General features: G+C 49.9%; 1 protein-coding gene across 13 annotated transcripts in view; it reads left to right on the top strand.

Annotated features, from left to right (window-relative positions):
• The window catches only part of sox6 (SRY-box transcription factor 6), a 163,669-nt gene that overhangs the window by 97,493 nt on the left and 53,676 nt on the right, over positions 1–12,500 (top strand). For all 13 annotated transcript variants that reach the window (XM_035531268.1, XM_035531260.1, XM_035531266.1 and 10 more), the window contains one exon: positions 640–708. In XM_035531268.1, coding sequence (XP_035387161.1) covers positions 640–708 — 69 coding nt within the window. The remainder of the gene's footprint in view (positions 1–639; positions 709–12,500) is intronic.

Genomic DNA, 12,500 nt, shown 5'->3' with positions numbered 1-12,500 from the left:
CAGACACGACACAGTAATTAACTGTTGACACTCGTGAAGGAGCCGGCACAAATTAATCCTGACACATTTGCAGACAAGTGATATCTTACAGTGAACACTTTGTAATTATATTTGAAAATGAAAATTAAATGACACTTAAAACTAGGCTGACAGGCTCGTGGGGACGCTGAGGTTCCCAGGTTTTTTTTGGGGGGGGGGGGGCTTTGGGGGGGGTTGACTGACAGGCCCCTCCCACTCATAGCTAGACACGCCTCCAATGTATAAAGATGCCAGTTGTGTCACTCTCCCACAGCCAACCACAGAACAGAATGTGTGGTGTGGTTGGTGCTCCACACCAGTCTGAGCTCTTATTAGGACTGGAGGATCAGTCTGATGAGCTCTTCACTGGCTCACAGCCTCAAGGGTTGGTGACCCGTTTAAAAACCTGATCTTATCTAGTCGATCCATATAAATGTATCTACTGTCAACATACATAGAATTATGGCATTATTTTTTTACTTTGTCACGTTTTCACAGAGCTAAAGGCAGTCTTGAAGTGTGTGTGTGTGTGTGTGTGTGTGTGTGTGTGTGTGTGTGTGTGTGTGTGTGTGTGTGTGTGTGAGCGGGCAGTAATGCGCGGGCATCTCTGTTCCCCGACAGATCGCCAGACAGCAACAACAGCTGCTCCAGCAGCAGCACAAGATCAACCTTCTCCAGCAGCAGATCCAGGTCAGTGCTTGGACCCCTGGCATCGCACCTGTGTGAACGTGTGTGTCTAGCTGCGGGATCCAGGAGGGATGGTGGATGTTATCTTTTAACTGAATAATGCCACTTCCCTGCATTCTCTCTCTCTTTCAATCTCTGTTTCATTCTCCCTCTTTCTCTTTTTTCTCTCTCCTTCTTTCTTTCTTTCTTTCTTTCTTTCTTTCTTTCTTGCTCTCACTCTCTTTTTTCTTTCACTCTTTCTCTCTCTGTCTCTCATTATCACTCTCATGCAGGTTACTCAATAATTGGCCAATGGCAACTGAGGAGGGGGTATAAGGGGAGGGGGTATAAGAGGAGGGGGTATAAGAGGAGGGGGTATAAGGGGAGGGGATATAAGAGGAGGGGATATAAGAGGAGGGGATATAAGAGGAGGTGGTATAAGAGGAGCGGATATAAGAGGAGGGGGTATAAGGGGAGGGGGTATAAGAAGAGGGGGTATAAGAGAAGGGGATATAAGAGGAGGTGGTATAAGAGGAGCGGATATAAGAGGAGGGGGTATAAGGGGAGGGGGTATAAGAGGAGCGGATATAAGAGGAGGGGGTATAAGGGGAGGGGGTATAAGAAGAGGGGGTATAAGAGGAGGGGATATAAGAGGAGGTGGTATAAGAGGAGCGGATATAAGAGGAGGGGGTATAAGGGGAGGGGGTATAAGAAGAGGGGGTATAAGAGAAGGGGATATAAGAGGAGGTGGTATAAGAGGAGCGGATATAAGAGGAGGGGGTATAAGGGGAGGGGGTATAAGAGGAGCGGATATAAGAGGAGGGGGTATAAGGGGAGGGGGTATAAGAAGAGGGGGTATAAGAGGAGGGGATATAAGAGGAGGTGGTATAAGAGGAGCGGATATAAGAGGAGGGGGTATAAGGGGAGGGGGTATAAGAAGAGGGGGTATAAGAGAAGGGGATATAAGAGGAGGTGGTATAAGAGGAGCGGATATAAGAGGAGGGGGTATAAGGGGAGGGGGTATAAGAGGAGGGGGTATAAGGGGAGGGGGTATAAGAGGAGGTGGTATAAGAGGAGCGGATATAAGAGGAGGGGGTATAAGGGGAGGGGGTATAAGAAGAGGGGGTATAAGAGGAGGGGATATAAGAGGAGGTGGTATAAGAGGAGCGGATATAAGAGGAGGGGGTATAAGGGGAGGGGGTATAAGAGGAGGGGGTATAAGAGGAGGGGGTATAAGGGGAGGGGATATAAGAGGAGGGGGTATAAGGGGAGGGGGTATAAGAGGAGGGGGTATAAGGGGAGGGGGTATAAGAGGAGGGGGTATAAGGGGAGGGGGTATAAGAGGAGGGGGTATAAGAGGAGGGGGTATAAGGGGAGGGGGTATAAGGGGAGGGGGTATAAGAGGAGGGGGTATAAGGGGAGGGGGTATAAGAGGAGGGGGTATAAGGGGAGGGGGTATAAGAGGAGGGGATATAAGGGGAGGGGGTATAAGAGGAGGGGGTATAATTAGCACTCACTAATTAATGAAAAAAAGGGCTGAGCGTGCGAGATCGAGTAGGTGTGTCTAACAACACCTGGCCTGGTGCAGTTGCTGTTTGCATAGTTTTTTTTTCTCTTGTTTTTTGGGGTGGGGGTGGGTGTGGTTCTGAAGGCCAGAAGGACTGGGTCCTGCCCTGGCTGGGGGTGGTGGTGTGGCAGGTGGTTCACACACACACACACACACACACACACACACACACACACACACACACACACACACACACACACTCTCTCTCTCTCTCACTCTGATTGTTCACAGGTGTCCTGCTAAAGGTGTACAGAACAAAACGCGGGAGACATATCGTCTTAAAGTGTAGGGCCACTTTTCTGCAGTACTGTGCCACTTTGTTTTTTGGGTAATTATGGGAACTGTGGAAAGACAAAAAGGGTTGAAATGAGGCCGCAGCCCGAGAGGAGTCTTCACACCAGCTGGCAACCAAACAGACGGCAGGAATATTTGCAAAGAATGAAAGAGATTGTGGCTGTGTGTGTGTGTGTGTGTGTGTTTGCGAAGTGGGGTGTGTGTGTTTGCGTGGTGGGTTGTGTGTGTGTGTGTGTGTGTGTGTGTGTGTTTGCGTGGTGGGGTGTGTGTATTTGCGTGGTGGGTTGTGTGTGTGTGTGTGTGTGTGTGTTTGCGTGGTGGGGTGTGTGTGTGTGTGTGTGTGTGTGTGTGTGTGTGTTTGCGTGGTGGGGTGTGTGTGTGTGGTATGTGCTGTTCCAGTGAGCGAGGTTAGCAGACCACCCAGCCCGAGTGCTGGACTAGCCCAGTCTGCCCGGTGGCAGAGCTCAAGGTCTTTACACACAGCACACACATGAAAGCCAAGGGCGTGGAATAGTTCCTGGTGCCTGGTGGAGCTCTCCACCATTCCTTCTCTCTCTCTCTCTATTAGTGGAAACAGGTACGGCTCTCCCCACATCTCTGCCCACGCTGCCTCTGTCCCAGGCCCACGTCCAATCATGTACCTGAAACGTCCGTCAATCTTTCTTTGCAGCCCTCCCTCCACGCCATGCCCCGCCCCATTCCTGGCCTCCAGTCTCTCAAGTTTCACCCGTTACTCCAGACAGGGTCACGGCCGGTTAAGGTGTTTGGGTTATATCTCTCTTTGCGTTTGATTTCCACTTCAAAGCCCGGGGCCTCCGAATGAGGCATTCCGCTTGCAAAGTGTAGAAGTCACTTCCTCCAACCTTGAGAGGGTTTGGAGAACTCTGTCCTGTACTTTCAGACACCCCAACACCACCCTTTAGATATCCTACTCCTAAAAACACATACACACGTCCTGTGCCAGTGTGTCAGGGTAAAGCAAACTTGTTTGATTTACATGGTCAAAGCCACACAGTCAAAACCTCTGTTAAGTGCACTTCCAGAGGCCAGTGATGGAGCTGTGAGGTACTGTTCTCCCTCCCTTCACTCACCGGGCCTCCACACACTCTCTCCGCATGGACCCACTCAGCGGACTCCCAGCGTCTCCACCTGCCTCTCGGCTACTTCCTCCGGGACGGGGTGCCAGCAGCCAGACGTCTGACATCCAGGCTGTTAGACACAAGCACTAGCCAGAGAAGTTCCGGTTTCGAGCCGATATCCACTCTCTCGCTCTCCTCTAGTATCCACGATTCCCCAGTCAGTCCCTTTGTATCAGTCCCAGAGCCTCGCTCCCTCGGTCTTCCTCGCTGGGCCCGGGAGGAAGAGGAGAGCCTCGGGACGTGGATGAGCGGAGTGAGGGAAGGGCGCGGCTTACTAACGCACTTGCGGGCCCCTCTGATCAGTTCAGGGGACTTGTAACGCACAACACCTCTGAGTTAATTAGTGCTGCGACCAAGCTCTCCGGGCACAGAAGAGCAGCAGTTAAAGGTGAGCGGTTAAAACGGGGGTGGGGGGCGTCAGTTTACGCTGGGATCGGCTCGTGTGCGCGACCGTTTAGAGAGGAGGAGGTGTGAGGGAGTGAGAGAGAGATAGAAAGAGATCCATGCTACTGTTCTGGCTGAGGAGCGTTCTTTCTTTCCTCCTTATGCTATTATTGATGAGGTGACCTGTAATCACATCACCAAGTTCCTTAACCAGACTGACTGGGATCCCAATAAAAGAACACCCTACTGAGAGAGAGAGAGAGAGAGAGAGAGAGAGAGAGAGAGAGAGAGAGAGAGAGAGAGAGAGAGAGAGAGAGAGTCTGGAATTGTCTGCTGTCAAAGCCAGTCACTTTTAAATTGCCTTCTCTATTCACAGTTTATACACAGAAGGCAGGTAGTGTGAGAGGGATTGATTCCTTGCCTTTGGGATTACAATGTCACTTGTCTTAAGATAGCAGATGTGTAGATTACGGTGCTATGTTCTTATCAGACCCCCACGCTCGACACCCTTTATTTGGTTAGCCTAAGCCTCTTGTTACAAAAATTCCATACAGCAAGTAATTCTGTCCAAGGAGGGGATTACCGCGCTGAAAACGCAAACGCCCTCCCGGAGTTCCAAGGTTTTGGGGCTTTGGGACAATTAAAAACAAATGTCAAAGTCAGATCTTGATCCGGGAGCGGAAAAATGTGTCACTTATTTAAGACAATTAAAGCCGGACAAATAAGTCACTTACTCACCTTCATCCGGAAGGCAAAACCCACCGGCAGGGGCAAGGAGGTACCAGTCTTACGCGCTCAGCTACAGCGCCGTCTGGGCCAGCGTGCCAAGGTTTACGTGGAGCCAGTCTCCATGACGCTTCCACTCGGGCTGTTTGGATTTATTTCTCCCGCAGCCGGTGAGTTGGAGGCTTATCTTGGACCCGTGCGGCTGTGGTAATGGTGGGAACAGGGTGGGCCAGGAACGTGCATGTTAGCAACAGGAGCAGCAGTCTATGAAACAACGTAATAAACCGTGCTGAAAGTCATAAGACAAGCACTTGTTTCTCCTGCAGAATTTTCATTCTGTGATTAATCACCTTAGAACTTCCATTTCTGCTTTGCATGAGCTGAGGAAAAATTCCCTTGATGCATTGCCCTATCAGTGAAAAGTTGCTCTGTCCCAGACAATCTGGAAAATACGATTTTAATATAAACTTCACTTATATTCAAGTTCATTTAAATGTTGTCATTATACCTGTACACAAGAGTAGACTAGTAAAAATGGCAAAACCCTCACTGTGTTGTAACAGTGGACAGTCTGTGTATCGGTGAAGACGCAGGACAGCAACATCGTACCTTTTGATATTTTGAGATTTTCTAATGAAAACACTACATCAGCACTTATGTAGTTACACATGAAACATTAAGGGTTGCTGTTGGGGGGTGGGGGTGGGGGGTGTATGAGAGAAAAGGCACCCTGTTAGAGAGAGGCTCAACTCAATAGAGGTCTGTGTGTGTGTGTGTGTGTGTGTGTGTGTGTGTAGTAGCTGGGTGAGTCTCAGCTCACACTGCAGAGACTCCCAAGCTGGCTCTGAGCCAGACATTCCAGAACACCAGGGCTGGTACAGCCTGCACTGAGGTGACATGCACAGGTGGAGACCTCGCCTCACACACACACACACACTTCAGGAGAAAGAACGATTCCCCCAAAGGGCAGTCTGAACTTTATCTTCACACGCTGAAAAGTGAGCCAAAGTCTCTGTTGTGTTTGAGAAAAGAATTCCACCATGATGTGTGTCTCATCTCATGTGTGTCTCATCTCACTGCAAACAGAAGGCTTATTAGAGCGGGGGCTCCGCCCGCCACGCCACGACAGTATCCTCGATAGTGTCCTTCTTTCCTCAACCACACTTTTTATCAGACAGAGCTTGCGTTTGCCTGGCGTGGAGACGACTGGACGCCCCACCAACCCCCCACACACACCGCTCCCCACCCACGCGTGCTGAGTTTTAAAGGCTCTGCCATTATGCAGGACTGTTTTTACTTATCTGCACCCCGGGGACGTCCCCAGCTCTACTCCAACAGAGACCTCCACGTGGCTGTTTTCCGGAGTCCGCTGACCCCACCAGCTCCCCCTCCTCTCCCACCCCCGATCCGTCTCCCTGCTGCTCTCTGGTTTCTGCCTCCTCCTTTCTACCCTCCTCTCTACATTCTCTTGCCCCTTAAGGAGTTCCGCTACAGCTCTGAGGCACACGAGACATTGTTATGCCAACCCAAAGCACTTAGAAATCAATTTAGTTATTTTTTTATCTTGCAAGTCTGAATGATCCTAAATGGCTATATGATGGATTGTATTTTCATGTGTCAGGTAGTCTCTCTCTCTCTCTCTCTCTCTCTCTCTCCGTAGTGTCTGCATCCTGGCCAGGGTGAGGTGTGTGTGTGTGTGTCTCTCTCTCTCTCTCTCTGCGGTGTCTGTGTCCAGGGCAAGGTGTCTCTCTCTCTTTCTGGTATCTCTCTCTCTCTCTCTCTGGTATCTCTGGTATCTCTGGTCCAGGCAAGGTGTCTCTCTCTAGCAGAGATAAAGCAGAAGCTGTTGTCAGCACACACTTCAAAGCAGAAAAGGTTCCTCTCATGTGGTCCTTCTGGAGCAGGGGAGCAGCAGGAGGCTTCCAAGGGTTAAATGATAATGGCGGCACACCCCCCTCACCCCCATATACCCCCATATACCCCCATATACCCCCACCCCAGATAAAAGATTCATTCTAATTATACACAACTAACCACCTTCATAGCAATGGCAGACAGACAGCAATGTAAACCAAAGTAAACCAAAGCTGACTGTGTGTGCATTTGCATGTGTGTGTGTGTGTGTGTGTGTGTGTGTTGAGTGGGTGGGTGTGTACATACGTGTGTGTGTGTGTGTGTGCGTGTGTGTGCGTGTGTGTGTGTTTTCCTCTGTCTGAATATAAGTACTGTTAATATACAGAGGGGCCAGTCAGAAGAGAGAACCTCCAGGTCAAGTCTTTGTTCCTGAGGGCTGACAGGCATATGTCTCTGTGTTCCTGTGTGTGTGTGTGTGTGTGTGTGTGTGTCTGAGCCTGATCTCTCTCATATGTGTACCATTTCCTCAGGACTACTGGGAGGCTGGCCTCAGACCAGTTTACTCTGCTGGAGTTGTAGGGGGGGCGAGATGGGGTGGGGTTAAAGGGTTAATCAGAGCCAGTGCTCACTCACTAGCAGAAACCCCCGGTGCTCATATACATTCAGCGCCCCTTTAAACATAATTACTCTCCTCACATGGTCTTGAGTGTGTGCGTGTGTTATTTGAATGAGATGAATCAGGCGGTATCAGGTTCTTAACAGAAAACAGTTCATTCAAAGATTTTGTTAGTGTCTGAGCAAAAGAAAAGAAAAGAAAAAAACAATATGTAAACAGGAGTGTGTGTGTGTGTGTGTGAGGAGGTTACTGTGTGACAGGGTGCTGTTGTCAGGGACCAGGGTGTGTGTGTGTGGGTGTGTGTGTGTGTGTGTGTGTGTGTGTGTGTGTGTGTAAGTTATTGCCTAACAGAGTGCTGTTGTCAGAACACACTCCCCTATCCGACTGTCACAGCCTAGCGACAGAATTCACAGTTCAATAAAGAAAAGTCCCGTCTGGGCCGGACAGAAGGAAACCGCCTAATTAAACACCGCAGCCTTTGTGCTCTTCATACGTGGATCTCCTCCCGAGAGTCCAGCACGCTGACGCTCTGCCATCCTTTTGATAGGCTCACGTAACGCCACGCTGTTCAGGTGAGTAGTGTCCGCACGAGGTGAGTGCCCGCTGTGAGTCGGGTCTTTAACGCCACACTCATTAGCGTGCAGGATCTTTGCTCGGAGCCGTCCCTTGGATCTCGCCTCCACGATCATATCTCGCTGGTGTTATTCCACCACTCCAGACGACCTAATTACTGTAGCTTTGTCTTTAGCCATGAGAAATGTGGGCTGCCTTCTTAAATCGGTGAACAATGATTAACTCCAGTATTTCATTAGGCTCCTCAAATTCACCAGGCACTTTTTATAATAGTGAATTATTTATCTGGGGTTTTGAGATAAATATTGGGGTGTGTAATTGAACAAAGATAACACTCCTAATTTGCGCCTTGTTCGCTGTTCCTGCTGTCTTCCAGAGCTCCTGTGATCTGCCACGCTAGTCTCATTCATAGCCTGACAATGTTGAAAACATTGCGCTCTAATTAGCATTGTCTGACAGGCAAATAGAGTGTAATAGGGACAGAAATTAGTGTGTGTGTGTGTGTGTGTGTGTGCGTGCGTGCACATGTGTGTGTACACATGTATGAAATTGCTGTGATTTTTACAGACTGTAGCCTGCTGGCTTTTCTGCTAGTCGGATTGGGGCCCATAACACGCTCATCACACACACTTGGCCTGCGCCCAGAGACCCGGAGTCAGAACTGTACCCCTCCTCCATTCAGAGGAAGACTTTAGCTGATGAAGATCCCAGCATTCGAGAGTGGAGATAAAAGAATGCAATGACCTGACTCGTTAGCCCCCTTTCGATTTAATATATTGACACTTGGATACAAATAATTCCATTTAGTGTGCTTGGTTGGAGCGTATGTGTGTGTGTGTGCGTTTGTGTGTGTGTGTGGGGGGGGGGATCAATTTAATTAGCTATGAAATGTGACTTTTGTCAGGAAGCAGAATAACTGCTGACGTTAAATAAAGTCGTGTGCACAATCTGAACAATAAAGCTCTCGCAAGCCCCTGTGTTAAAACTTAATGTTGCACAAAAATCAGTCTAATAGCTACAACCTCAGCAGAGGGCTGTGATGGTTTTGAAATGAAGCTAAGTGGATAGAGGCAGAACACTTAATGACATCAGCCTAGTCAAACAAATTTCAGCATTAGGAGTACAAACAGTAGCATCACTGTCAGACAAGTGAGAGTGTCCTCAGGAAAGCAAGGCTGTCCTTGGGAATGGTGCTTGGGATAGCAGACACAGCGGGATACAGTATTTTCCAGACAGTCTTATCCAGAGTGACTTACAGATATGTATGAGTACGACAGTGTGTGTGTGTGTGTGTGTGTGTGTGCATGCCCAGGGAGCTGTTGTTAGCTCTGCTCTTCGACAACCAGGTGAGCAGCAGGTGCAGTTTTAGACCTGTACGGCCGCGTAACTTTCTCCCGCGGCTGACAGGAGTGCAGAACTACGATTCGCTTCTTTTGGTGGACTGAGTCATGAATGCGGTCATGCGGTACGTTAAACTCTGGGTCAGACTGCCTGTCGCTACCTCAGGGCACCTGTGTCAGTGCTCAGAGCTGCGTTAGAGGTCAACAGGTCCGCCGCGAGCGCTCCGAGGTAGAGGAGAACGGGTCGGCTGTGGGCTCTCCATGCACGAGCTCCTGATGCATCCTGGTAATTATCAGGAGAGCGCTGTGTTCCCACACCTCGGCAGCTAAGCTGCACTAATGAACCTGCTCGGCATGGCAAACCAGGCTGGCGCATGAACAGTTAGCAAGGTGCGAAGTCGCATCTGGGCGTGGCTCAGATTAGTCACCTGAGGGGTTTTGTGAACAGGCTCGGGAATGTATGCGGCAGAAATAACACCAAAATCCCCTGCCAGTTGATAACGCTAATGAATGAAGCAGCTTCCTTCCCAGAGGCCACTGTTGTGCTGCCTCAAAATTGTGCTCCATGGAAATTGCTTCTCCGTGATGACTGGACGAGGGCTGGAGTCCTACAGGGCACTGTGAAGGTACCGGGGTCGGGACGCGGAGTACCCTCTTGCACTCTCCTCTAACGAATTGTCTCTTTGTGGCGCGCTTGGCTCTCGGTGCGGGTCAGCCCGCTCCGGGCTGGCGGGAACACATCCTTCAGTGTGATTTGGCCTCGGTCTTCTCTACCCTCCTGCCTGGGCCACTGTTTTCCCTGTTAATGTTGAGCAAACTGTTTTGTCTCGCAGTGGCTTTTTAACATGTCCCTCAGCCTCCGCTGTGGGCACACTCACACACACGCACACACTTGGATGGGAGCGGGGGGGGGGGGGGGGGGGGGGGGGTTGAAGCATTAATAGTCTCTACTGTGTGCGGCCGTTCTGCAGTTTTGAAAGGGGGCCCGTGTTTTCTTAGGGCTAGGGTGGCAAAGCAAAGCATTCAGGCCCCTGTGCCTCGCAGCCCAAAAAAAGGGCTGCTTTGTTTTTGGTCCGGGGCGGAGGAGAGTCCCAGCATTCCCCGCGGAACACAATGAATGGGCCATTTTGTCCTGCGTCCGTTTTTCATAGACACTGAATTGTTGTCGCCCTCCCTCCCTCCCGCCCTCCCTCCTCTCTCACCCCCTCTCTCCCTCTTTTCTGTTTTTTCATAATTCTTCTGGCCCGTCACCGGGTGTGCACATGACAGTGGAGCACGGTTCTGCGTCTCAGCCGGACAACAGACTTGTCCTCCCGTGGGGCTCAGCTGCTGAGACGCGATTGTGAAGACACTGGCTCGGTCCACAAGAAGGAGAGGACAGCGTCCCTCCCAGCACAGCTCTGTTATTAGGTTACAGGCTGGCCGCGTTTCAGTCTCTGCTGCACGTCAGAATTACGCCCACAACGTTTCTCCTTTAGCGGCTCGCAAGCCTGCAGGTTTGCACGGACACGCTGACTTGTGTGTTCGCAAATCAGGCTGCAGGAAAAAACAGCGAAAGAAGAAAAAGGCCTGGGGTTTTTTTTTTTGTATTTTTTAGCAAATGACTCCTGTAATTCATCAGTGCATTACAGGAGTCGTTTGTAGGACATTTCAATGATTATCAGATGAAAGGAAACACTATGAACGTGTTTATGTACTTTGTCACAAACGCCGTGGTTATAATGAACAGATGTTGGAAGATGTTTAAATCTGGTTCGTATATTCACAGCTGTGTGTTTCTACACGCAATGCCAAAGTCCGTCCATCGTTTCCAGCCATTAGAGGTGCAATCTAACTACATTTAAAGCCAAACTCTCATAAAAGCATGTAGCAATCTCTTGAATATCACCTCTAAATGAAGAATTTAACCCCTCTGCAGAGTGATGCCACTTTAACGGAAAGGTTTCGTGGCCTGAATTCTTCTCTCGCCGGGACCCTATCCTGCCATCCCGCGGCCCGGCTCACCTCTGCCGTGTCCAGGGCTGTGGGTCATTTTTTCACGATGCCTTTCGCCATGGTTCCAGGACGTGGTCTTCTAGAATAATGCCTGTCCTCTTCTCCTCTCATTACCCGTTAGCCGCGTCACTGAAAACCACTTTTGGCATTTTATGTCCACTGTTTTTGTTTGTTTGTTTGACCTATCCCCACCCTGGCGAGTCCCGTTATGCGTGAGAAGACACTTTAGCAAACACCAGTGCAGAGCTCACGGCTCCAAACCTTGGGCTCTCCTTTGATATTTTAGATGCAACACAAACCTAATTGCCTAAAATATTTACGAACTTAAATTACATTTTAGCTTCTTTGAGGCTCATACAAGAATTCTCCTTAAGTACACATTTCTGTTGAACATGCACTGATCACATTTCAGCTCTTCTGCGGATATGCCCCATCCTCCTTTACTGCCTTTGTACTTTTTTTCATTCACTGATTTCTACACATCAGCGAGAAGCAGCCATTTCATCTCTGTATGAAGCTGTGCATTTGATCATTCCCAAATTCAAATTTGTGTTTCGATTAAGGACAACCGGAGGGGTGTGAGTGTGCTGTGGTCCTGAGAGTGGACTGTGCGGAGGTCTGCGTATGTCAGTAATATCAGAGTCTTCCCTGCCTCGCACTCTTGGACAGGGAGACTCAGGTTGGGGGGGGCTAGCCTGCTTTTTAATAGTTAACAGACTTAATATAGACATATTGGAGTGGCACTTTTCCAAGAGGGCTTGTTTTACTGTGTGAGGAATTAGCGTAACCTGAAGAGGTTGTGGTTCCTCGACGCTGGTTGAGAGTGGGGCGGTGTGTGTGCACCTTCCGTACACCTTCTCCACACACACACACACACACACACACACAGACGGCAGGGCACATTAGTCCCTGACTGTTGGTGCTTTTGTTCAGTGGCCAGTGGCGTGTCATGCTCTTACCCACAACCCCCTGCTCTCTGTTTGCATGTCTTTCTATGCAAACGCCATCTGAGCCGGCCTGTGAGAGCGCTCAGGTCTAGATGTTAATCTTTGACCCGTCAGTCCCCGAAATCCCTGGCCCTCCGCCAAAGTTGATAAGCCAGCGTGCATCTGGCCCCCATGGCTCGAGTGAAGACCCCCCCCCCCACCCCCACCCCGAGTGTGGCGTGGACAAGGGTCCAAATCGGCCACCTTCTGCAGATCCTCGCCGGGGCGTTGCACTGGCTCTATGGCAAGGGCTCAGGGGTGGAGACTTGGAGCTTGAATATGGCTTGAACCAGAAAACAGGACGGGATCAAAGTCCGCTCAGTCCTATTGATCTGGTTATCC

Source organism: Electrophorus electricus, chromosome 1 (genome assembly GCF_013358815.1).
Source record: "Electrophorus electricus isolate fEleEle1 chromosome 1, fEleEle1.pri, whole genome shotgun sequence".
Taxonomy (NCBI): Eukaryota; Metazoa; Chordata; class Actinopteri; order Gymnotiformes; family Gymnotidae; genus Electrophorus; species Electrophorus electricus.
This window is presented reverse-complemented; position numbering and strand designations above follow the sequence as displayed.